Source organism: Heloderma suspectum, chromosome 1 (genome assembly GCF_057233095.1).
Source record: "Heloderma suspectum isolate Gila_16-S chromosome 1, 16-S_ref, whole genome shotgun sequence".
In the NCBI taxonomy this organism is placed as follows: Eukaryota; Metazoa; Chordata; class Lepidosauria; order Squamata; family Helodermatidae; genus Heloderma; species Heloderma suspectum.
In genome coordinates this window covers 373,170,336-373,192,992 of record NC_139458.1, presented here as the reverse complement: position 1 = coordinate 373,192,992, position 22,657 = coordinate 373,170,336, and the positions used below count along the sequence as shown (strand labels likewise).

Sequence of the window (22,657 nt, the reverse complement as noted above, 5' to 3'; positions counted from 1 at the left end):
CATCCACAACAGCAGTCATTATTCTAGCTGTGCTATGTGAATTGAACGTCTGAAGTGGGAAAGAACCTAAGAATCCCAATTATGCCCAAATTGACTGGAATCAAATTTGCTGATATATTCTAGCCTCCTTTTGAGGTCTTTTTGTTAAAATACGGTGACTTTGGGGTCACCTGCAATGTCATTTTTGGCCATTTTATATTATATTTGTGTCCATTTATTATCTTGTGTAAAGGCTGACCTATTTGTGCTATGTTGCTAGCGGAAACGTTGTTGACAGGTGATGGCATGCATCATGTGGAGGATGAGCAGGTGATGACATACCTTGATAATGATACTAGTGGCCATTTTGAATATTCAAGTCGTAGCCATGGCTTGTTGTGTTGTCCAAGCCCCGGGCAGCAGGGGTTGTGTGAGGGCTAAACAACCCTCGCATAACTCATGGCCTGTTCTAGGGTTATGCGAAGGCTGTTTAGCCCTTGCACCATTCCTGCTGCCTGGGTTCGGATGACATGACAAGCCACAGCTACGGCTTGAATATTCAAAAGACGCTTGGCATGCACCACACCACACCGTCACTGTGGAGATTGTGTGAACCGGGTGAATATGACCGACATTCTTAAGTCCCATAATGTTGTTGCTTAAGTAGATATGGGGACAAAGTTGACATCTGGGCTTGTTGCAGGCCTATTCTATAGGTGTATTTTCTATTTTAGATAGTCCTTTGTTCTTGATAAATAGCAGTTTTAGATTAGGGGACTGGCTGTAAGCAAGGCCTACTATCCAAGGCCTTTGTGAGAGGCCTGGGTTTGCAGATCACTGACAGTACATTGAAGCAGTTTCAGCTAGGAGCTGTAGGTGACAGCAAGTGTTGTCTCACTTTCTCTTCTGGGCCTGTCCTATACCTGAGTATTCCAGTCTAATAGTTTGAGTTGTTGATTTGTCCTTGCTTACAGTCCCCGTGCCCTCGCCATCCAAAATGGCTAATCACCAGCAAATAAGAGTGTGTTTCCTTCCTACTCTGGCTGTTAAATTAGCATAGCACAACTAGAAAGAGAGCATTATTACAATGAGAACCATTGTGGATGGTTCACTCTGTCTTTATCTTGTATACTCTTGAAATCTTTATAGGAATATCACACTTACTGCTATCCTTTGCACTTAATGGCCTTTTGCTTCTGTTGTTTACATTATCATTCTCTCTCTCTCTCTATCTCTCTCATCATGTGTATCTGTGCCAACTGAGGGTGACACTGACAGAATGGATTCTAATCCACAAAAGTTTACGACACAAAAAATCTATTAGTCTTGAAGGTGCCACAAGACACTTTGTTTTTGAAGCAACTAACATGGCTATCTACTCCTTTGGAACAAAGAGCTTAGTGTCTCCTAGATATGTTCATACCTCTTTTTTCTTTTTGTAGGAGAACCTAGCAGAGTTTAGTTGTGGCTACCTGAAACATGATTTTCTGTAAGGATATCTCTTTTAGGGAAACTCATACACATTCTGTGTACAGCTTCACATATGATATATGCATATGCCTAACCATGGTAGGAAGCTGCAGCCAATCACAGCCTTCCAGCAGCAAAATAGATGTGTGTTCTTCATATGTAACAGTACACATAGTGTAAATCTATATTCCTTCCTATACTGACAGTTGTCATATGTAAGGACGGTTCTAATCTGCAAAGATGTGGAAGAGTATACTAAAGCAGAGAGCAACCTAATTTAACCCTTAATAACTTAGGTAAATCGTTTTGACAATGTATGTTCCACTGAAATTAATGGGATAAATTAGTTATCACCAGTCATAGATGTTTAACCAAACCTGTGCTGTTCTGCCAGTCCCCCCCCCCACTCCCTGCCACATGATAAGCAGCTAATAAATCAGTTGCACTACCCTCACCCCCAGGCAGAACACCACAGCAAGAAGAAAGCCAGCCTGACCCTGGCCAAAGAACAAGCAGACACGTGCAAGAAGTTTCCTCTGCACCCCCTTCACGTACAGCAGCATCAACTGGTCAGGGCCATGTCTGGGCCTGGGGCTGCAGAAGCAAAAGAAAGGACACTCTGGCCCTGGCCCTGGTCAAAGGGCCAAGAGAGTTGCAGTACTTCCATCCCAACATGAACATCAGGAAGGGCATTAGCCTGCTCCCAACAGAATGCAAATACCTGCTAACAGTTCACCTCTTTGTTCTGGTATTGTTAAACTGGTTTCTCTTCTCTTACTTTTCTCTCTATTACCCCCCACCCAACACCCTCCCCAATTCCCTTGTGTGTGTTGTTGTTTTTTATATTTGAAGTCTAAGGGCAGAGCCTGTGTCTGACATTTATTTATGTGCCGCATCAAGTTAACATACTAAATAAATAAATAAATAAATAAATAACAACCACCACCACTTTTCTACAGTGCACATTGTTTATGTAGGTTGGTTACAGAGGAGTCCTACACAGACATTTTACATTAGGGACCATGTGCTTGTCACCATGCAACTTTCTCTGTAGCATGTAATTAGGGGTGTGCAAGCTTTGGACTCAGATGGCCAAAGCATGGTGGCCATATTGTGACATCCGCCATCTTGTGCAACCCCTAACACCACAGCACCTCAGAGTTGATATTGTAGTCTTAAGATGAGTCATACTTCATTCAGGAAGGAAGTCCTCACTCCACACAATCATACTTTGAATCCCACTGCCCCAGACACATCCCACTTTATGTAAATGACCCCCAAGCTCATCCCCCTTTTTGTGGTTAACCTTTGTTCATTCCCCTTGTCTCTGCTGCTTTTCATTGCCTTACTCCTTGTTGTCTTTTGACAACTCCTTCCCCCTCCCCCTCCCTTTCCCCATTCCTCAAGAGGGGGCAAGGGGGAAGGGCGATAGGTGGGTAGGAGGTGGAGGAGGCCCATTAGGGCTGCAGGTGGTGTGGTGTTAGGGGATGCACAAGATGGCAGATGTCACAATGTCCATCATGCTTCAGAAATCCGAATCCGAAGCTTGCACACCCCTACATATAATATTCTCTTCATTGGATATGAGGCCACATTGTCTGGTTGTATTAGCTCAGAAAAAATGCCTATTTTAAGAGTTAGAAACAAACCCAAACTACCCTATAACAGCTCCAAACAACCAGTAGGAAAATAATTTTTCTATATATGTATTTATCCCTTTCAGTGTGAGGTGACCTCACCTATTAGCCAGTATGGTGCTTTGGTTGTGTCTGTATCTTTTTTAAAATTTTGTTTTCTTCTTCAGAAGTATCTTTCATAATTTGAATGCGTTATCAATCTTTAATCCCTTTATGACTGAGTTGCATGAACTGTATTCTTTTCTGGCCATATGTAAAAAACAAAATTAATATCTTATATAAGCCATTTCAACCAATAGTCAAATTTGCCTTAAAGTATTATTTCACAGCAGGAGAGAAGATTTATAATATAATTCATATGTCTGAGTGATCTGAGGGCAAAAGGAAAAAAAATCTCATTTTCAGAAGCTCTGGTGTGAGACACATAAGCATTAATCTAGTGATGGCAATATTCTTCACTACAGTGATGAACAATTCCTGGATTCAGCTCTTGATCAAATCGGCCCACTCGGTTCCAATGTCACAGTTTAATAGGAATTATGTGGGAACAGTTCTAGAAACACTGTCCCAGGTCAAATGTCATTTCAATCTTTGCTTATAAACATAGTTGCTTATGGCTTAGCAACAGCACTGGTAAACTTTTGTATCAATGAAATAAATCAAACATAGGCAGTAAAACCTTACATTCACTGAGCCATTTATTGGGATCCAGCATCAGGTACTGTTTGGTCACTTCCAACTCCCGCATTAACCACTCATACTTGGCCTTGACCTCCGCAATTCGCTGCTGCCGATGCTCCAAGATTTTCAGTTTAGTGCTGAAGCAAATCACTTCCTACTCAATAAGAAATATGAGGAAAAGAAGAAAAAAGGAAAGGGAAAGGGAAAAATGAGGCCAGATTAGATTTCCTCCAGACAAATTATTGCAGTAACAATTACATAATCTCAGTAAATTAAGTAACAGGCTATCTGTTCCATAGAGTGTATTTTAAAGAGTTATTTGCAAACTTCAGTTGTTATTATTGTTTAAAGTTTCCTTACATGTAGGGAAAAGACTAAGAAGATCAGTATATATGAACAAAATGCAGTAAAAGAAAACTGACATCTTTGCAGTTTAAAAATTGAAATAAATCCATTAGGATGGTCTCACATTGTTGTCCCCCACGCGCCGTCGCTGGAGCCGCTCCACATCATCAATCTCATAGACTTTGATCTCAAAGGGCTCCCCCATTCCTCTTTGGGCACTTCGCAGGGGTCCGTCTACCCAGCGTATGGCTGGGCTGGTAGGTTTCCTTACAGGGGATGTAGTGTCAAGTGATAAAGCTGGGATGAGTCTCCGTCTCTGAGAACCTAAACAAAATCAATTATAAGGTGTTGTTATCAAAGGACTAGCCTCTCATTCTGTTCTGTGAAGAGGAGTGAACAACATGCAAGAAAGCAAGCGCAAGGAATACTGCCTCTTAGCTCTGAACATTACCATCAACAGGTCTATGATACGTGTTGCTACATTTGACCCTTACATTTTGACTGGTTGAGGCCCCTTGGATACCTCCTTTAGAGTTCTGACTGAAACCCAGAGTGGATTCAACATCCCACTGACATTGGAGCCACCAGCCTCCACTGGTTTTGACCCTTACATTTAGTACAGGGATTGCAAACCATTATCATACTGAGCCTCCAGAATGAGGAATTAATACAACAAAAAATTGTAGTGGTAACTGAGATAGTGGAGCCATCAGAAGTTGACTTTTTTTTGTGAGTCGACTGTTCGTTTGATAATTGTACAGGTCACAGTCACATGGTGAAATTGTTGCTCGCTCCAGCTTGGAATTTCCTTGAAATATGAGGTGAGCCAGGATGTTGGGATGTGTGATCTATTTACGTGGCTGTGAGTGATCACAACATACATATTACCAGTCACCACATGAAAAAACAAACAAACCACCTGTTGTTGCCCTTACCCCACTTGTCCACTTTAAATCATTTCATGTGGTTATGCTGTTACTACATGCAAGAATGTGCAGAAAACTGCCTGCTCTTCATGTAGAGCAGCTCCAGGTAAATCGTCTGCCAGGTGGTGAAAGCTACCATGTGGAACAATGCAGAGTGGTCTCCATAAAATGTAAACGGACTCTCTGTTCACTCCAAGTAAAGGAAAACAACTCCAAGGCTGCAATCCCATACACACTTATCTGAGAGTAAATGCAATTAAACTCAATGGAACTTACTTCTGAGTAGATAGATATAGGATTGGATTGTAAATCCCCTCAAATGTGGCACAGCCAAATGATTCAGCTAGAAGAGCTCGCTACTGTCCTGGGTCTTGTGGTGCTGGACATACCAAAAGAAAGGGGCATAGTGGAAAGCAATAGCCTCAACAAAAGACAGTGTGGCCCATCTTGAGAGTCAATCACTATTATTTTCAGTAATCACAACAAATGGAGAGAATACAGTTGACATGTTGGACTGATGTATAGGTATTGGGGGAGCTGAGCAACACTATGCCACCTGGCCCATTCAAGACTCAAATTTAAAAACAATAACGACCTAGCAATAACCTAATTCACCCATGACAACTCATGAATTAGTGCCTCCAACACCATTGGGTGGTCGTATTAGGGGAACTTGGAGGCCATTTTGCATAGGGTACTGACTCCAAATAGAGCACTGCAATACTGTTCCTACTGCAGGGTTGTCCAATGTCTTTATCTTTGGGAAAATCCCATACTTCATGAAGAATTAAGGGTTTCTTAGTAACGGAACACAACATGCTTGGGCCTGGCGTTACAGAACAATATCCAAAGAGAGATGGAATTGTTTTATTTCTCACAAGGTTTGAAAACATTATTTTCATTATGAGTGAAATTGTGGGCAAAATCTTACCCCTCCACCCTTTGTGTCACCATTTGGCCATCTCTGATATACAAAAAACTTCCAGGGGAAAAAAACCAGCCTGCCTCAAAAATATGTTGCCACAGAATGCTTCTGTTCTAGTACAGATTGCTTTGAAAACACAAATTTAATCATAAATACCTTGGGTGAAAGAAGAAAGTGTGTGTGTGTGTGTGTGTGTGAGAGAGAGAGAGAGAGAGAAAGTTGGAGAGGGAGCTGTGTTTTCTTCACCAGGTAACCACAGAGTCAGATGGGAGAAATAGCTGGCTTATTTTCTAGTTGATGGCACCTCCGAGAAGAGATTAGGTCAATTTGGCCCAGATAGCTGAACCAGTTTCTAAATAAAATCTCTTGGCTGTTAGAAGTTAGTCATGTGCCAGTCGGGAAGAGATCACCGTGAGCACACACAGATTATTCTTAACCCAAAATAAAATAACGTAGATGAGTCTCTGAAATACACTTGTTTAACATTAAATGTAATCTGCTACCAAGTGTTGCTCAAAGAAATTTTTGTTTTAGTTTGAAAAACTATTGGAAGCCACTTGACTAGAGTTGATCCTCCCCACCCCCTTCCCCACAAAATCATAATAGCAAATTAATATTGCTATCCCAAAGACTGCTGTGGCTATTTGACAATTCAAAAGACTATTTGGGGAAACTTGGATTTACTTATAAAAAAAACTAGAAATAGGATTCTGTATAACATGGCTTTGTTTATGCTTCTAACAGGGCATATTTTCCCTATAGAACATTTTCTGCTATGACGTGAGGATTTTCTCAGGAAGAGAAGTTAAGCTGGATAGCTGGATAGTTAAGCTGGAGGAGCACATCCTCCTTGCCCTGATATATGATCCAGCCATTTCAGATTTCTATTACCTATGATTCTAGAATTAGATCTACATCTTTTCTGAAGATCCAGTGATCTGCCTTTGTGAACTTGACTGATCCTATTTATGTGTATTTGGGTTCTTACCTTTTGAACTACAATTGTAAATGCTTGTTCATGTTGCTAAAAACAATAGAGTGGTAGGAAGAGGGGATAAGAAGAAACAATTTTCTTCTAGTTGCAGAGTAGGAAGACAAACAATTCTCTCCTACTTGCAGAGAAGGTGATCTGAAACTTTATCTACTTTAAATAAGCATTGATTAATGAGCTGCTTATTAGTCTAGACACAGAAGGTATAGTGTGACTTAAGGGGAATTCCTGCTGCCTCTGAGTCCCTCCATTTAGTCTCTGTGGTTTATCTGATTTTGCCTGAGATGGATTGTGTAAGAAAATACATCTACACAGCAGTGTTTTAACTTTTAAGGTGAGTGCCACCAAGAATTCATGGTAACACAAAAACAGGAGACTTCAAGCCTTCAACAAGCATCCACTTGAACATACATTCACACACTTGATAGTGCTGAGAATGCCTGCCTTCAGGTTAATAATTTTATTTTACATAAAGATAATATTAATTTCAGGCACTGTGTATCAATAAACAACTGATTTCATTTCAGTTAAAAACTTGAGTCTGTGGTCTTTGACAATGCTTATGCTTTACCCCCTGATCTACTTGGTTGCAAAGTTGCAAATTCGAACTCAGATTAGACCACCAAACGAACACCACACAAATAGAGCATTCCATAGGATCAGATAGTAGTGTCCCGGCCAGTACTAGTGGAAAGCCACAGTGGGTGCCATCAAACCAATGCTGGTATTCAAACCCAATCCTACCACTGTGATGTAATATAAGTGCTATATAAGTGCATACATGCAACTCTGGAGAGAGAGAGAGAGAGAGAGCAGAATCCCTTCCAGCTGCCTTGTATTCTCCTGAAAGGGGCTTCCCAGTGTTATATTAAGTTCTAAATTGTGAGTTTCTTAGCAAGAGAGAGAAAAAAGTGTAAGGGCACAATACCCTGCATGTTTAGACAGAAATAAGTTGCTGGCTGGGGAATGCTGGGAGTTTTAGGATTTTTTTCTGTCTAAAAATAGATAGGATTGCACCTTTAGGCTGCAATCCTATACACACTTTGAAGCCAATGAGACTTACTTCTGAGTTGATGTGCATTGAACTGTACTGTTACTGTCTTTGACTAGTTAAATCTTAATAACAAGTTAAATCAATATTTAAGTATCTCAATAGTAGTGTCAGGGTTCCCCTTATGACCTGGACCCCCCTGAGAAACCCCTTAAGGATCTCTTGCCTCCTTAAGAGTCCCATCTTCCTTCTTTTAAATAATGTGGGGTTTAGGCTGTAGGGTGACTGACACACTAGACATTTGGGGTTTAACCACAACAGTTTACTGGTAAATTAAAGCAAGCAAATCATAACTAAAGGTATTTACACAATAGAGCTGAGTGATACAAAAGGCATTAAAAGAAAATAAAAGTTGCAAAACGCAAGTTCCTTTACCCTAGACTCATCAAGGTTGCTTCTTATTTGTTTGTTTGATTCAGTTTCTATAGTGTCCAATAGCCGAAACTCTCTAGGTGGTTCACAAAAATTAAAACCACAGAGTGCAGCATAAAACAATATAAAATATGAAAGCTTAAAACCACAATATAACAATACAACCAGAATAAAACCTAGCAGCAATGCAGAGATTTAAAATACAGATTTAAAACATCACAACTAAAAGATTAGGAAGCTGAAATGCTAAAATACTGGGGGGAAAGCCTTCACCTGGCACCGAAAGGAGTACATTGTAGGCACCAGGCAAACCTCTCTAGGGAGCTCATTTCACAGCCAGGGTGCCATGGCAGAAAAGGCCCTCTTCCTGGTAGCCGCCTGTCTCACTTCCTTTGGTGGGGGCTCCTGGGGAAGGGCTCCTGAGGATGATCTTAGGGTCCAGGCAGGCACATATGGGAGGAGGCAATCCTTCTCTCTTGCTAAGAAACTCACAGTCTAGAACATAATATAACACTGGTAAAACACTCTTAGGAGAACATGAGGCAGCTGGAAGGACCTTCTTCCTGCTCCCTCTTCAGGCTTTGGTCTCCCGACTCTGCTCTTACTGGCTCTCTTTATATACTCTCCTCCCTCAAAACCAACAGTACTGTTTCAAATCTTAAATCTTCTTCTTCAGGGGTGTCAAGACTTCAGCGGTTGGAGAATTGGCACCAGCTGCTACCTCTTGTCTTCACTATCTGAAGAAGGTAGAGCACATCAAAGACAGGCATTGGGGTCCTGTCCCAGCCCCTGACTTTTTTCTCCATATGGGAGAATGGAATTATGGGATTGCTTTCCACCTAATGCCATTGTGCACTTCCTGGCCTCCAAAAGAAGACAGCAGTTTACTGTCTCCCTGGGATAAACCCCAGAACTTGTTTCAACCTATTATGTTCCAGTGAAGAGCACAAGTGATGGTGGTAACTGGAGATCACCTTGGCACTTGAAAACCCTTCCATGGAGATGGGGGAAGCAAATGCTGGGAGTGATCTCTAGCTGCTACCTATCTTGGCTACAGGAAGTAGCCAGCCTGATGCCTTCCTTGCAGTGGAGAAGATCTGGCAACAAAAGAAGTTGGGAATTGGTTCCACACACTCCTTCACTAATAGAGATTCAGAATCTAATTCTGAGAGAATTATGTTGCTGCAGTTTAACTCACCTGTACCAACATGGCATTTAATGCCATGTTTCATGATAAAAGACACCTGAGTGTTGACTTTGATTTCAGCCTGGTAGCATGTGGCTGACAGCTAGAGTTTTTGTGGGCTCAGATACTGTAGCAACAGCCACTGAATACAGAAGATGATGGTGATGACGATGGTGTTGATAATATTAACAATAACAATAATAAACTATTTCCTCCTGAAGAAACAATAAGGTGGACAACTCTTTCATTGTTCAAGTATTCAGCATGGCATAAATGCATTGCCTTTAGTCAGCAGCCCATAAATGTACTGCGGAGGTAGCCCTGATCCTTTCACAGGGGGAAGCTTGTGTAAAATCCAAATAAGAATCCACATATTCATCTCTGGTCAGTTCATCCACTGTTTATATGTACTGGTTAATTCTTTCAGCCACCCCCGCCCCCATCTCTTCCACAACTGCCCTGTGCTCCCTGATCTAGCTTCGTTAGTTCTGAGGCAGACCATTTAGAGCCTGTAAATAAGTGCTACTGTCAGAAGGCTGCCCCTCACTGAGCATGGCAGATTGACAAGTAATTTGGGAGAAGTCCCAGGGAAGATGTAGGTCATCGCAGACAGTGTCCAACACCCCCATATCTCCAGCCACCCGCTGAATAGTGATTCCCTCCTTCCCCCACAAACCCTTATCTTCACAGGGGCTGGATTCCAGCTCAGTATTTCTGTGCCAGTTGTCTGATGCTATTGTATATGGAAGTGGTTCTGAGCTGTTTATTGTCCTAGGCATTCTAAGCATATTTTTTTTAAAAATGAATTAGTTCATTCCCTTTCCCAGCCTTCCCAAAAGAGAAGGGGAAGCTCCAGACAAGCTAGTGGCAATTGTGTTCCTGTAGGCTAATTCCAAGCCAGCAGGTTTTATTTACAAGTAGCCTAATGGTGTCCAGCTCAATCATGCATGTTCCACAGAGCTTTCAACATGCACAATAGCCCGCTGCTACTTCCTCTATTAAATCATTCCTATATTCATGTGGTCGAAAGCTCAGTGCTGGCACGTGGTAGTCAAGCGTGTAAAAAATGATTACTCTGATCCCTTTCAACTCAGATTTGCTGCATGAAATGGCCTGGCTGTGACCTGAGAAAATCAATGCTGTTGTTTTTAATGAACAACAACAACAAAAAATTGTGACTGGAGCCCATTCCACCATCTCTGCTTTCCAGTCAGCATTCAAGTGTTTAAAAGGGTCACCAAGCACACAGAAGTTCATCAGCTCCTTTTACTATTATGAACGTCACCAGTGAAGTTAAAAAATGTATGAATTACCATCACTGTTGCTATCATCATGAGTTGTGGAGGAGCTGAAAAGTATGTGCGATGCTGTTTGGCTCTGTTCCAAAGACTGTGCCCGCAATCCAACACAAAATGAAATATGCTTCGGCACACTACACCCTGTTGCATTATGGCTCATCCTAAAGAAGAGCTGAATTCCAGTTCTTTTGGATACAAAAAAGAAATTATATACTTGTTTGGCTCATCCTTCATATTAGTATATTTTCTTATGGCACATTTTCCTGGCATTAGGACTTGAAATCTTAATGGTCCACAGATTCAATTCTGAGAACGTTGGAAGGGAAGCACTTTCCTGCACAGTGTATGGTTTGAGTTTTTGAATGTTTTAGTTGTTTTATATATATTATTCCTTTTGCTTTTCTGTTTTCCAAATGCACAAAGCAGAAAAATAACATTTTTTTTTTAACCAATCTTATCTTTTGGCCTTCAAGACATCTCCTGCTCACTCAATAGTGATAAAGCTGCAAGGGACCAAAAAGCCATTGGGGACAATCCTGGCCCCCTTCTTCCCTCCCCCACATTTCACTGCAAGGCACAGTAAGCTCGGTATTAGCCCTACTAGTCACAGAATCCAGATCCAAGGCAGCCTCAGCAAAGTACACATCAATCTGGCCTGGGACAAAATAATCTTCTAGAGCACAGATATGGCATTCCTGCTTCTTTCATTCACTACTTGCCGAAAATCATTATCAAGAAGATACAGATTCATCTGCAGGGAAGTTTGGGGCAGGGGAGTGAATTTTATTTATCTTATTTAGATTTCTACCCGCTGGGTGGATAGTAACACTTGCAACCAACAGCAACAAAACAAATGCATCAGTACAATCATCTCTGCTGCTAACTATGTTCGTAACTCTTTTAGTTGAATAATATTATGTGAAATGCTTCTTCAGTGACCCCAATATTGAGAGCTTCCACCCTTCTCAGCAGGTGTAACAGTCTCCTCCACCCAGATATTCACAAATAAGCCCCTATTAGCATATGACAGATTTTGAAACCTCTGTTCTTACAAATTAGACGGATAACAAGAGAAGCCAAAACGCAAGTGAGGAGTAACATTTAATCTAATTATTGGCACTTCTTAGTCTCTCTGTTTTATGACAGGTTTTAAAAATAAGTCACTTCCCTTAGTGGGGAAGCTTAACAACAAGTAGGAATGAGCATGAATTGTGATTTAAAAAAAAAAAAAACCCAAAGAACTACACAGCTTGTAAAATCTTACAGCATGAAGCCTTAATTATCTCCAATCTGATGGGTTCTGATGTAAAGCAACTGAAAGAGAAACCTCACCCCAATTTGAGTGTCAAAGTCAACCTAAAACATTCAGAGACTGGCAACACTGACATAAGGACCACCATCTCTACACTGCTTTATTAAATGTTAGGAAATGTTACTTATCTCTAATAGTGAACTGAGGTGGTGCATGCTGCCAAAACTGTAGCCAAAACAGGCCACTGAGAAACAAGAAAATAGTATCAGCACGCTTGGTAGAACCCTGACATTTGCAGAAAGACATACAAATCTTCTTTAAAAAAAATCTAAGGGAGCATCCCCCCCCCCCAACCAATGAAGCCTGAGCATGCTCAGAAGCCATGGGCTGAACAGTGCCGGCTAGAAAAAAAACGGACAGAGGCTTGAATGCTCCATTTGGAGGGAATGGCTGGCTGGAACCCTGAACAGTAACACTCTTTTTAGGAGAGAGGCTACACCGTAACATCTTGTTGCAGGGCCCACTTGAATGGTTGTTTCATTTCCTGAGCCCTTTCCGGCTTTCCAGGATCCACTCTGAGTTGTATTGGTGTCTCTTTCTGGACGTGACCACTGCTTCTGTCTGATGTGCAAGACCAGCTGAGGCCAAGTTAAGTCCTACTGGTCAGACCTGAAGAACCTCTAGCTAGATTCTCTCTCCCAAAGCAGTCATCCACATAAACTCTTGCATGCCTCAGTACCCATGTCCTTGATCTCCCTTCCAAGTGAGCTAGCCAAGCCTGTGCCAGCAGGCAGGCAGGCAGGCAGCCAGCCAGGAGCAAATTACATTGGGGCCCTTTGTCTGCTTGTAACAAGCTGCTCTCTAAAGATTGGCCATGAAGCCCCCATTCTTTAAAACCCAAGCATACAGCTTCTGCTGCACTGAGTCCTGTCTTGTGGGCTTCACATATTTCCAGTTCTGAGCTAATTAGTTTACAGAGAAGCAAAAGCATTAAAAAAGAAAGCACCAAAGATCTTGCAATCTATGTAGACACATACTCCTAATGATGGAAAACTGGTTCTCTCCTGAACCAGCATTACAGTCAATAATGAATCACAGTTTCAGGCAGACCAAGAACCCTTTGATCTATCTACAGAAAATGGACATGGGCCTGTTTTATACAAACCTGTGTGTGTGTGTGTGTGTGTGTGTGTGTGTGTGTGTGTGAAGTCTAAGCAAGAGCTTGAAAGTTTTCTCAGAAAACCTCATCCTGTTGAAAATGATATTCGTTCTGTGCTAAAGGGTTTGCTATGGATTGGAAACACCACAGGGGGACAGGAAGTGGAAGCCAATAAATAGCATGCAGGAAAAAGCCAAGGCATTTGTGAAGATTTTTTGAGAGCTTAAGTGATGCCTTGATGTAGGAGGAAAACCTAATTATAGGTCTGTGTTCTTTCCACTTTCTCTCCAAGACTCATTTGCTTGGAGTGATACACCTGAAGAAATGGATATTCACACTGAGGGGGTCAAATTCACCTCAGGTAGAAAGATATCTGCTGGTTTAAACTCAATAATGTTTTGGTGGGCTGAGATTGAAAAATGACCAATAGCAATATGTCACCCCTATACTAAATCCATCATATTGTGATGATGCACCCACCCCACAATTCAGAGCAGGGAGCAGCATACACCCTTAAGCACATGCACACACCACATCGGGCAGAACCCCAGTCTGGCCCAAGAGCCTCAAGGCATACAGAGAGGACCTGCCAGGGTTCCTTCTCCATGCTGCTCAGCAGCTGCCACCCCAGTTTCTTCCCCCACTGCCAATGCTCTGCTGCTGCTACCCTTTTTTCTCCCTCTGTACTCCTCTGCTCTTTATCTCTCCCCAGGTGTCCTTGTTTGGCTTTCTTCCCTCATCACACACACACAGTTTATCAGGCAGTGGTGAGCAGAAGTCTCTGTTTATTCTTCTTAACGTTTGGCTTTGGCTTTGGATAACGGTGAATGCTCCTTCCTTGTTCTCCTCAACCTCTCAGCAGCTTTTGATACCATTGACCACAGCATCCTTCCTAGACCGCCTGGAGGGGCTGGATATTGGAGACATCGTATTGCGGTGGTTCCGGTCCTTCCTCTCCAGCAGGTACCAGAGGGTAGCACTGGGAGAGGAGGTTTCGGACCTGTGGCTGCTCACTTGTGGGGTGCAACAGGGTTCCATCCTCTCCCTAATGCTATTTAACATCTATGTGAAGTCGCTGGGGGCTATCATCAGGAGGTTTGGGGTGCAGTGTCATCAATATGTGGATGATATGCAGCTCCACCTCTCGTTTAAATCCTCACCAAGGTTGGTGTGGGTTAGGGTAGTTTTAGAATGTGAATGCTTAATTTTACTGTTTTTGATTGTTGTATTGTTGTACATCAACCAGAGTGGCCGGGTGACCAGCCAGATGGGCGATTAAGAAATTTAATAAATAAATAAATAAATAAATAAATAACGTGTACACAGCAGGCATGCTGTGCAGCGAAGTATGTACTGCCAAGGCTCCAACTGTGTCCACCATCTTGATTTCCCCATAGGCACTCTGGGAAACTGAAGATGGTGGGTGCAGCTGGAGCCTCAACAGCAAGTGCCATGCTGCACAGCACACATGTCCAACAAAATGATAAAAAAAGAAAAAAGGATGTTGTGTAGTAACAGGCATCAAGCCCAGTAAGTTGCTGCCCATGTCGGGCACTGACGCTGCACTTCTTTCCTGCTACTTTCTGCCACATCATCTGCCACTGTAGTTTGGGGCCTCCTCCTGGGCTGCAGGCCTCTGGACCTCTGTCCCAAAGTCCAGCCTTAGCAGAACCACCGCACACAGAGACACGCACTAGAGAGGCAAGCACTCTCTTCATAATTGTTGGTGACCATTGCTTGTTGTGTTTTCTTCAAAATCTAGCCAAAGGGAAGCCAAGACCTGTCCTCGTTATGTTAGACCTGGTCTACACATGCAACAGAATGAGCTGGTGGAGTTCTGTGGTGATAGAATGGGCTATACCATTTGAGATTGCAGGAGATCAATTACATTTTGGATGGTCCCCTATGGGGAACAATAAAGTTCCCTTAAAGGACAGCAATAAGTGAGCTGGGATAGAACTTTTCTCCCTAATGTGCTCCACATCAGAGAGGCTGTGGAGGTTATTTTATCAGGAAAGAACCTGAGGGCAAGCACGCCAGGAATCTTTAAGATGAACAACTTCCACCTGGCTCCCCAACAATAGACTTTCAGGGCTTTTATCAAGAACATTCAGACTGAACTTAATTATGGAAAGGAAGAGAGAATGCAATCTTTAAGGCAGCCTTCTGTTGAATTACAACTCCCAGCATCCCCCAGCCAGTCCAACACATCTGGAGGGCACCAAGTTGAAAAAGGCTGATTTAGGGTAATCGTCATCAGTCCCAAAGGAACACAAGTGAATTTTGCATTCTGGGAACTGTAGCATGGTTGGCTTCATTTCCTTCAGTATTCTAACGGAAGGGTAAGCCGGTTTTAGTTTTTCATGGTCACATTGTTGTTGTTGCTGTTTAACTAGAATCCTCATTGCCTACCAGTGTGTTCTGATTTTTCACAGTAAGAATGTATACAAAGGTTCTCTCAACAGTTAGGGCATTACTAATCCATGATAAAAGCTCATGAGTAAGTACTCATGCTTAAGGTCCAAGGTTCAACCCATGACTTCTCCCACTAAAAGGATTTTCAGTTAGCAGGGCTGGAAAAGACCTCCACCTAAAGCCCTGGAGAACTACTGCCCTATGCACATGGATTTTGCCTGCATACTGATGTGCAGCCAAGACATGGTATCCAGTCTGGCCTCATTGCTGTTATAAGCGTAATTCTGGCAACCAGCATAGTTTCCAGACAACCACTAAATTATCTTTCACAATGGCATCCCCAATTTTAAAAGCACAAGGTATGATCCAGCCCAAATGAAGAACTTTTGAGCCCTACTGATTACACTGAGAGGGGGAGATAAGTGTATACTGAACACTCCAATTAAAACCAATGGGACTTGAAGGTCCTTAATTTTGTCTGGGTCATGTCTCCACTTAGTACTATTGCTTTCCCTACCATTTGCTGTGTCAAAGCTGCTACTCTGTGGTGCAGACAAACAGCCTTATGGCTTCTTGAAACCAGAGATGTTGTGCAAGCCACATGGAGGATTCTTATAAGGAGTCACACTTTTAACTTGGGGTAAATATAATTGTTTCCTATTAAGGGTTAGTAACCATGCGGATGTGTCAGTCTTGCCTCTCAGCATAAGCTATCGTGCTATTTAATCACACCTTCCTATTTAAAGAAAAGGTTACCATAGTGGCTATTCACTCTTAGGGGGCAGAGGTTAACAGGGGGAAGGAGGAAACCCGAGAATAAATAACTGTGGAGATGCTACGAGATGGCGAGGGAGGTTCTGTCACAAAAAGATAATTATAATTAAATGCTTCCACGAGCTGCTCTGAAATGGCAATGGCATTAGGAAATGGGTGGTCTGGTTAACTGAGCCCAAGGCGAAGGAGCCAGAAACAGATGAAGCCTACTTTGGGGCCTGACTCTTACTGGCCTTTCAGTCCAATCCTGTGAATGTTTACACAGAAGAAAGTCCCACTGACTGAGTTTGCACGATCACCACAGCCCACTATGGGTTGCAGTGTGTGCCAGTGCATGCTGGGTGACTTTCGAATATTCAAGCCACGAATGTGGCTTGTTGTGTTGTCCAACCCCAGCAAAGGTGGGTTGTTGGCATGGTTAACAAGCCACCCAGAACCCATGGGCTGCTTTAGGGTTGTGGGTGGGTTATTAGCAACACCAACAACCCATTCTCACAAGATTCAGAAGACTCAACAAGCTGTAGTTACGGCTTGAATATTCAAAATGGCCATTCACACCACCACAGCCCACTGTGGCTTAAATTCCTAAGTAAGTGCACATAGGATTGCAGCTTCTTTTAACTGCTCACTCTCTGCCTCCTGATTTATATAATTGGAGCAATAACGATGCCCCAAAGGAAGAAGTAGATGCAAACATGCTTGAAGCACTTATATAATGAAGAGAGACAGACAAGTGTTAAATGTTATTTACTACAACTGAATCCAGGACATGCCATGAACTGTCCTTTCATTGTTTCAGTACGATGACTGGATAACGCAAGGTCACAGCAGCAAATAATGGAAAGTTTAGGCTCTCTGTTAAAGAAGCGCTAGGAAAAAGTCAATATATACTTAGGGAACAGGGAGGTTGCTGACTAAAGGGAGGGTGTGTGTGTATGTACATGCATGCCTGCATGTATGATTAAATACTACATCTTTGTTTAAGCTACAAAACAGTCAGGTAGCTACAAGCATCTTCCCGTACTTGTTATGCTTAGAACCTGAAATTTAACCAGGACTAAAACTGAAAGGTAAATTGCTCTTGTCTTTCAAAACCTGTCATGAACCCTTCGATTCCCAGGTTCTAAAAACCATTACATAAGTATATACAAGTAGTGCACTTAAGAAAAACCAAAAGAAAACAAGATTGCAATCTTCAGGAGACAGGGAGAAAAGAGGAATCTTGTCTCTGTAATGTGTCAGAACTTCAAAAGTAATTGTGAAACCTGACAAGACTGCTGGTGATTTCCTTAAAGTCTTTGCGGCCTCTCTTAAAGGAGCTTTCTCTTGATTCATGTTGATCACGCCTGACAGCTACCACTTCCGTTAATAATAATCATAAATAAACTGGACAAGGTCACCTGACCTGAAATGAGCATATCTACAGCACCATATCCATTATAGCAATGCGTATCCATGACAGCAAATCAGGAAGGGTCCAATGCTCTTGACATCACAGATTAAAATAATATCCAAGCGGAAATGCCATTGGTTCCTGATTTTTTTTTAAAATAACAATGGCAATCTTTTATACATGGACAAGGATTAAGTAAAGGATATCTCTCTTTAAGAGGGAGGAAAAAACTTGAACGTATGGATACTACTCTTATCCATACGTTAATGCTAACAGCTTTCCCCTTCGCATCCCAGCTTAATCTTGACCCAGTGCTGCAGTCATAATCTTGCTTTTATGACCACATAAATCTGTTGACAGGTAAAAGATTGTGCTTTCACTAAATACAGAAATATGACTTTATTGCTAAGGGGGTGGGGGGAATGCAAAGAGAAAACATGCTGTAAGGCATTGGAAGCCTTTATTAATTCACAAGCAAATGTTTAATGAGAAAAAGATCTTTGCATTGATTTTTAAAAATGTTTTTTAAACCACTGACATTTTTTTAGAACACGACTGGCTACAGACTTAATTAGGAACAGATACAATCCATTCAAAGTGCTGGTCAGACAAAAATAGATGCATTCAAGCTCAAAATTAAGCTTTAACGTGTTCCTCTTCCTTTATGCATGCCCTTCTTTGCACAATTCAGTAAACACGAACTTTACACATTGTGCTGAAGGTCAATGGATTCAAGCTATACCAGAGAAACAGGGCAAGCAATTCCCAGAGAGAGTGTCTGAGTGCTGGAAGGGAGCTCAAGGGTCAAGCCATCCAAACACCTACATTACACCAGGATTTGCTAGACCTAAACCATCCCTGACAGTTGCTTCTTCAGCTTCTTCAAGGAACTACAGACAAAGGATCCTGTGCCCCTGCAGGAGAAATGTAACTAGAGTGCACCAGGTATCAAAAATACATCCAGAGTGTTCTAGCCTATGGAGCTGTATTTTCCTCCCTTTCTTGAAGGAGGATTTGAGAGCAAGAAGAGCAGAGGATGCACCACACAGTGTTGTCCACACATAGTAGATGGGAGTTTCTGCTATATCCATAGAACTATTGGCAGAAGTACAGAATGATATCTTCTATATAGCTAACCTTTTAGTGAACAAACCTCCAATGGCTGGAACAAACATGTAGGCCGTGATGGCTGTTGTATACAATTCATGTAGTTAACTCCTTTTGGGACATATCAAATACCTTCGAGGCCAAACAGTGGCGGTTCTTGTCACCTGAGATCACAGAGAGTAAGAACTCACATCCAGTAATGTGGGTTTTCTGGAAAATTTTGAATTGAAAAATTTCCGGACAATTTCCCAACACAAATTACGTTAATTTGCATAGGGAAAATACCAATTTGGATCGGAAAATATTCCAATGCAAATTAAGTTAATTTGCATAGGAAAAAAATCAGTTTGCATTGGAAAATACCCTAGAGCAGGGGTGGGCAACTTGTGGCCCTTCAGATGTTTTGGCCTACAACTCCCATCATCTCTCACCACCCCTGGTTGCCACTCCTGCCCTACAGCAGGGTTCCCCAAGGTGGGGGCCTCCAATGGAGCCCACTCCCTGCTGCCTTCAAAAATTTATTTTTAATAAAAAACTTGAAAAACGTTACAGCACCAGGCTCTCCTTCCTTTTTCTGAACTTGCTGATCAGCTGTTCAGCAGCCACAGCAGGTAGGAAGAAAAGGAAAGAATGGCTTCTTGGCCCCACCCCATCTTCTTCCATCCACACAGACCCTTCGCCTTTGTTCTCTCTCCACTCCCAGCCGCTAGCCTTGCTATTTATCTCTACTCAAGCCCTTTCCTCACTATTTCTTTTCCTCCCGCTTCCCTAGCCTTCTTCTTTCAATCCCTTCCTAGCCCCTAGCCTTGCTCTTTCTCTCCCATTCACCTCTTTATCTTGCTGTTTCTCTCCACTCCCAGCTTCTAGCCTCGCTATTTTCTGCGCACACACACACACACACCTCTCTTTACCTTGTTGTTTCTCCCATTTCTAGGCTCTAGCCTTGCATTTTCTCTCCCCTCTCTGTCCCTTTGCCTTGCTATTTCCCCCTCCCTCCAAACCTCTAGCCTCAATATTTCTCCCACACAGCCATCTCTTTTGACTACCCAGGCCTCTACAGCAGCCATCATGTGACTAGCTACATCCTCTAGGGAGCCATTTTGTAATGGCACCCACAGCAGTTTCTCACATTCCCAAATGTGACCATGGGTCCAAAAAGGTTGGGGACCCCTGTCCTAGAGAGATCTAATTTAGCACATTACTTGTATTTAGTAAACAGCAAAGCTAAAAATAAAAGTGTTCCATGTTAATGTTTTGCCCCAGTAACTGTAATTATTTGATCTGAAATATTTCAGGGGGAAAAGGAAAGTACACTTAGGGCGCAATCCTATCAAGATAGGCAGCCACCTCTGAACTTGGAGGCGAGCACCTATCCAAAGCAAGGCACAAGAGGCACGGGGGGAGGGATTGTCCCCTCTGTGCCTCTCCTGCCCTGCGATTTTCCGCTAGACAGCCATTTTCGGCTGTCTAGCCGCAGAGGGGCGACCGGGAGAGGAGGCTGCGTGTTCAACACATAGGATGTGTGGTACATGCAGCTCCGCTATCCCCACCCCGGAATGCCCCCAGCCCCACCCCTTTTCAGTCCCTCTGTGTTCCTCTTCCAAGCGTGGAGGACGGGGCTTGTCCACGCTGCCTCCGAAGCAGCACGGACATGGGAGGAGGTCAGTTTTCCAGGAACCAACCTCAGAGCGTGGGCTCCGAGGTTGGTTCCCAGAAAAGAGCATATCCTATGGCCCTCTAGACAGTGTCTAGTGGCCATAGGATTGCTCCCTTAACGCAATTGAAATGTTATATTATGTAGAAATTTTAACGGAATACTTGTAAAAATGTAAGGGCAATAGCATGTACATCCTTATATCGTTTAAAATTAAGAAAAAAACAGAGGGCATTAAAACTATTGATTCATTTAGAAACTCAAAGACCTGTGCACGATATGCTGACAACGACTCATGTATTTCAACAGAGTTCAACTCTCTTCCACTAAGGTTGTTGGGGCACCTTCGGTTTCACCGTCACTATTTTTTCGTTATTTTTTCACTCTGGGACGTATATATTCAGTGACATATATGTACTCTCTCACATACGTGCTAAGGATAATCACCTGAAACACATTAATTACAACTTTGAAATTTTCAAGTTTGCCTAATATTGTATTTGAAATTGGCATACATTAGTTTTTACTAATGAACTTATGAAACGAAAATTTTCCACAGAAAAATAAAGTGCTGGAAAATTTTCCTCCTTACATCACTGATCACATCTCCATGATGTATTAAGCTACACTAGGGGTGGCATGAACAGTGTCGTCCAGTGGAGCTTTTCCGAGTGGTTCGCGGCCTGTTTCATTCTGGGCCAGGGAGAGAGACTGTGGAACCCTCGGTAGCACGCTGTGACAAGTTTGCACAGCACTTTAAGGATAAAGTCGCTCAGATTCGTCATGAATTGGACACCACCATTAATGCAGTTCCATTGGTAGAGGCGTTCAGAGCACTGTCTGGTCCAGTTTTATTGGATGAGTTTCAGTTACTGAGGCCTGAGGATGCGGACAAGGTGCTTGGCCAAGTCCGATCAACCACTTGTGTGCTTGACCCTTGCCCTTCATGGCTTATTAAATCAAACAAGGAGGGGTTGTCCAGCTGGGTCCAGGAGGTTGTAAATTCCTCCTTGAGAGAGGGAGTGGTGCCTGCCGCTTTAAAAGAGGTGGTAATTAGACCACTCCTGAAAAAGCCTAAACTGGACCCAGAGGATGTTAACAATTATAGGCCAGTGGCCAACATCCCTTTCCTGGCCAAGGTGCTTGAGCGGGTGGTTGTAGGACAGCTCCAGGCACTGTTGAATGAAACAGATTATCTAGATCCATTTCAATCGGGCTTCAGGCCTGGTTTTGGAACAGAAACTGCCTTGGTCGCCCTGTGGGATGACCTCTGCCGGGAGAGGGACAGGGGGAGTGCGACCCTGTTGTTTCTCCTGGACCTCTCAGCGGCTTTCGATACCATCGACCATGGTATCCTTCTGGATAGGTTGTCTGGGTTAGGAGTTGGAGGCACTGCACTACAGTGGTTCCGCTCCTACTTGGATGGCCGATTCCAGAAGGTGGTGCTGGGGGATTATTGCTCTGTGCCATGGCAATTGGGCCATGGGGTTCCACAGGGCTCTATTTTATCCCCCATGCTGTTTAACATCTACATGAAACCACTGGGGGAGGTTATCCGGAGGTGTGGGCTGAGGTGCCCTCAATATGCAGACGACACCCAGCTCTACCTCTCTTTCTCATCAAACCCAGGTGAGGCAGTGGCTGTTCTGAATCAGTGCCTGGGCATGGTAATGGACTGGATGAGGGCCAATAAACTGAAACTCAATCCAGACAAGACGGAGGTACTGTTAGTGGGTGGTTCGTCTGCCCAGCTAGGTGATATTCAACCTGTTCTGGAGGGGGTTGCACTCCCCCTAAAGGATCAGGTTCGTAGTTTGGGGGTGCTCTTGGATCCAGAACTGTCACTTGAGGCACAGGTGAACTCAGTGGCATGGAGCACTTTTTATCAGCTTAGGCCGGTATACCAACTACGCCCTTATCTGGACAGAGATAGCCTAGCTACAGTTATCCATGCTCTGATCACTTCTCATCTGGATTACTGCAATGCGTTATACGTGGGGCTGCCTTTGAAAACGGTCCAGAAACTTCAGCTGGTCCAAAAT

General features: G+C 43.0%; 1 protein-coding gene across 1 annotated transcript in view; it reads right to left on the bottom strand.

The window, feature by feature from the left end:
* KIF26B (kinesin family member 26B) overlaps nucleotides 1-22,657 on the bottom strand; it is a 434,135-nt gene that overhangs the window by 1,690 nt on the left and 409,788 nt on the right. Inside the window, exons 14-15 of the mRNA XM_084828261.1 lie at nucleotides 4,237-4,436; nucleotides 3,771-3,921 (exon numbers count right to left, since the gene is read on the bottom strand). Of these exons, the coding sequence (XP_084684387.1) occupies nucleotides 3,771-3,921; nucleotides 4,237-4,436 (351 nt within the window). The remainder of the gene's footprint in view (nucleotides 1-3,770; nucleotides 3,922-4,236; nucleotides 4,437-22,657) is intronic.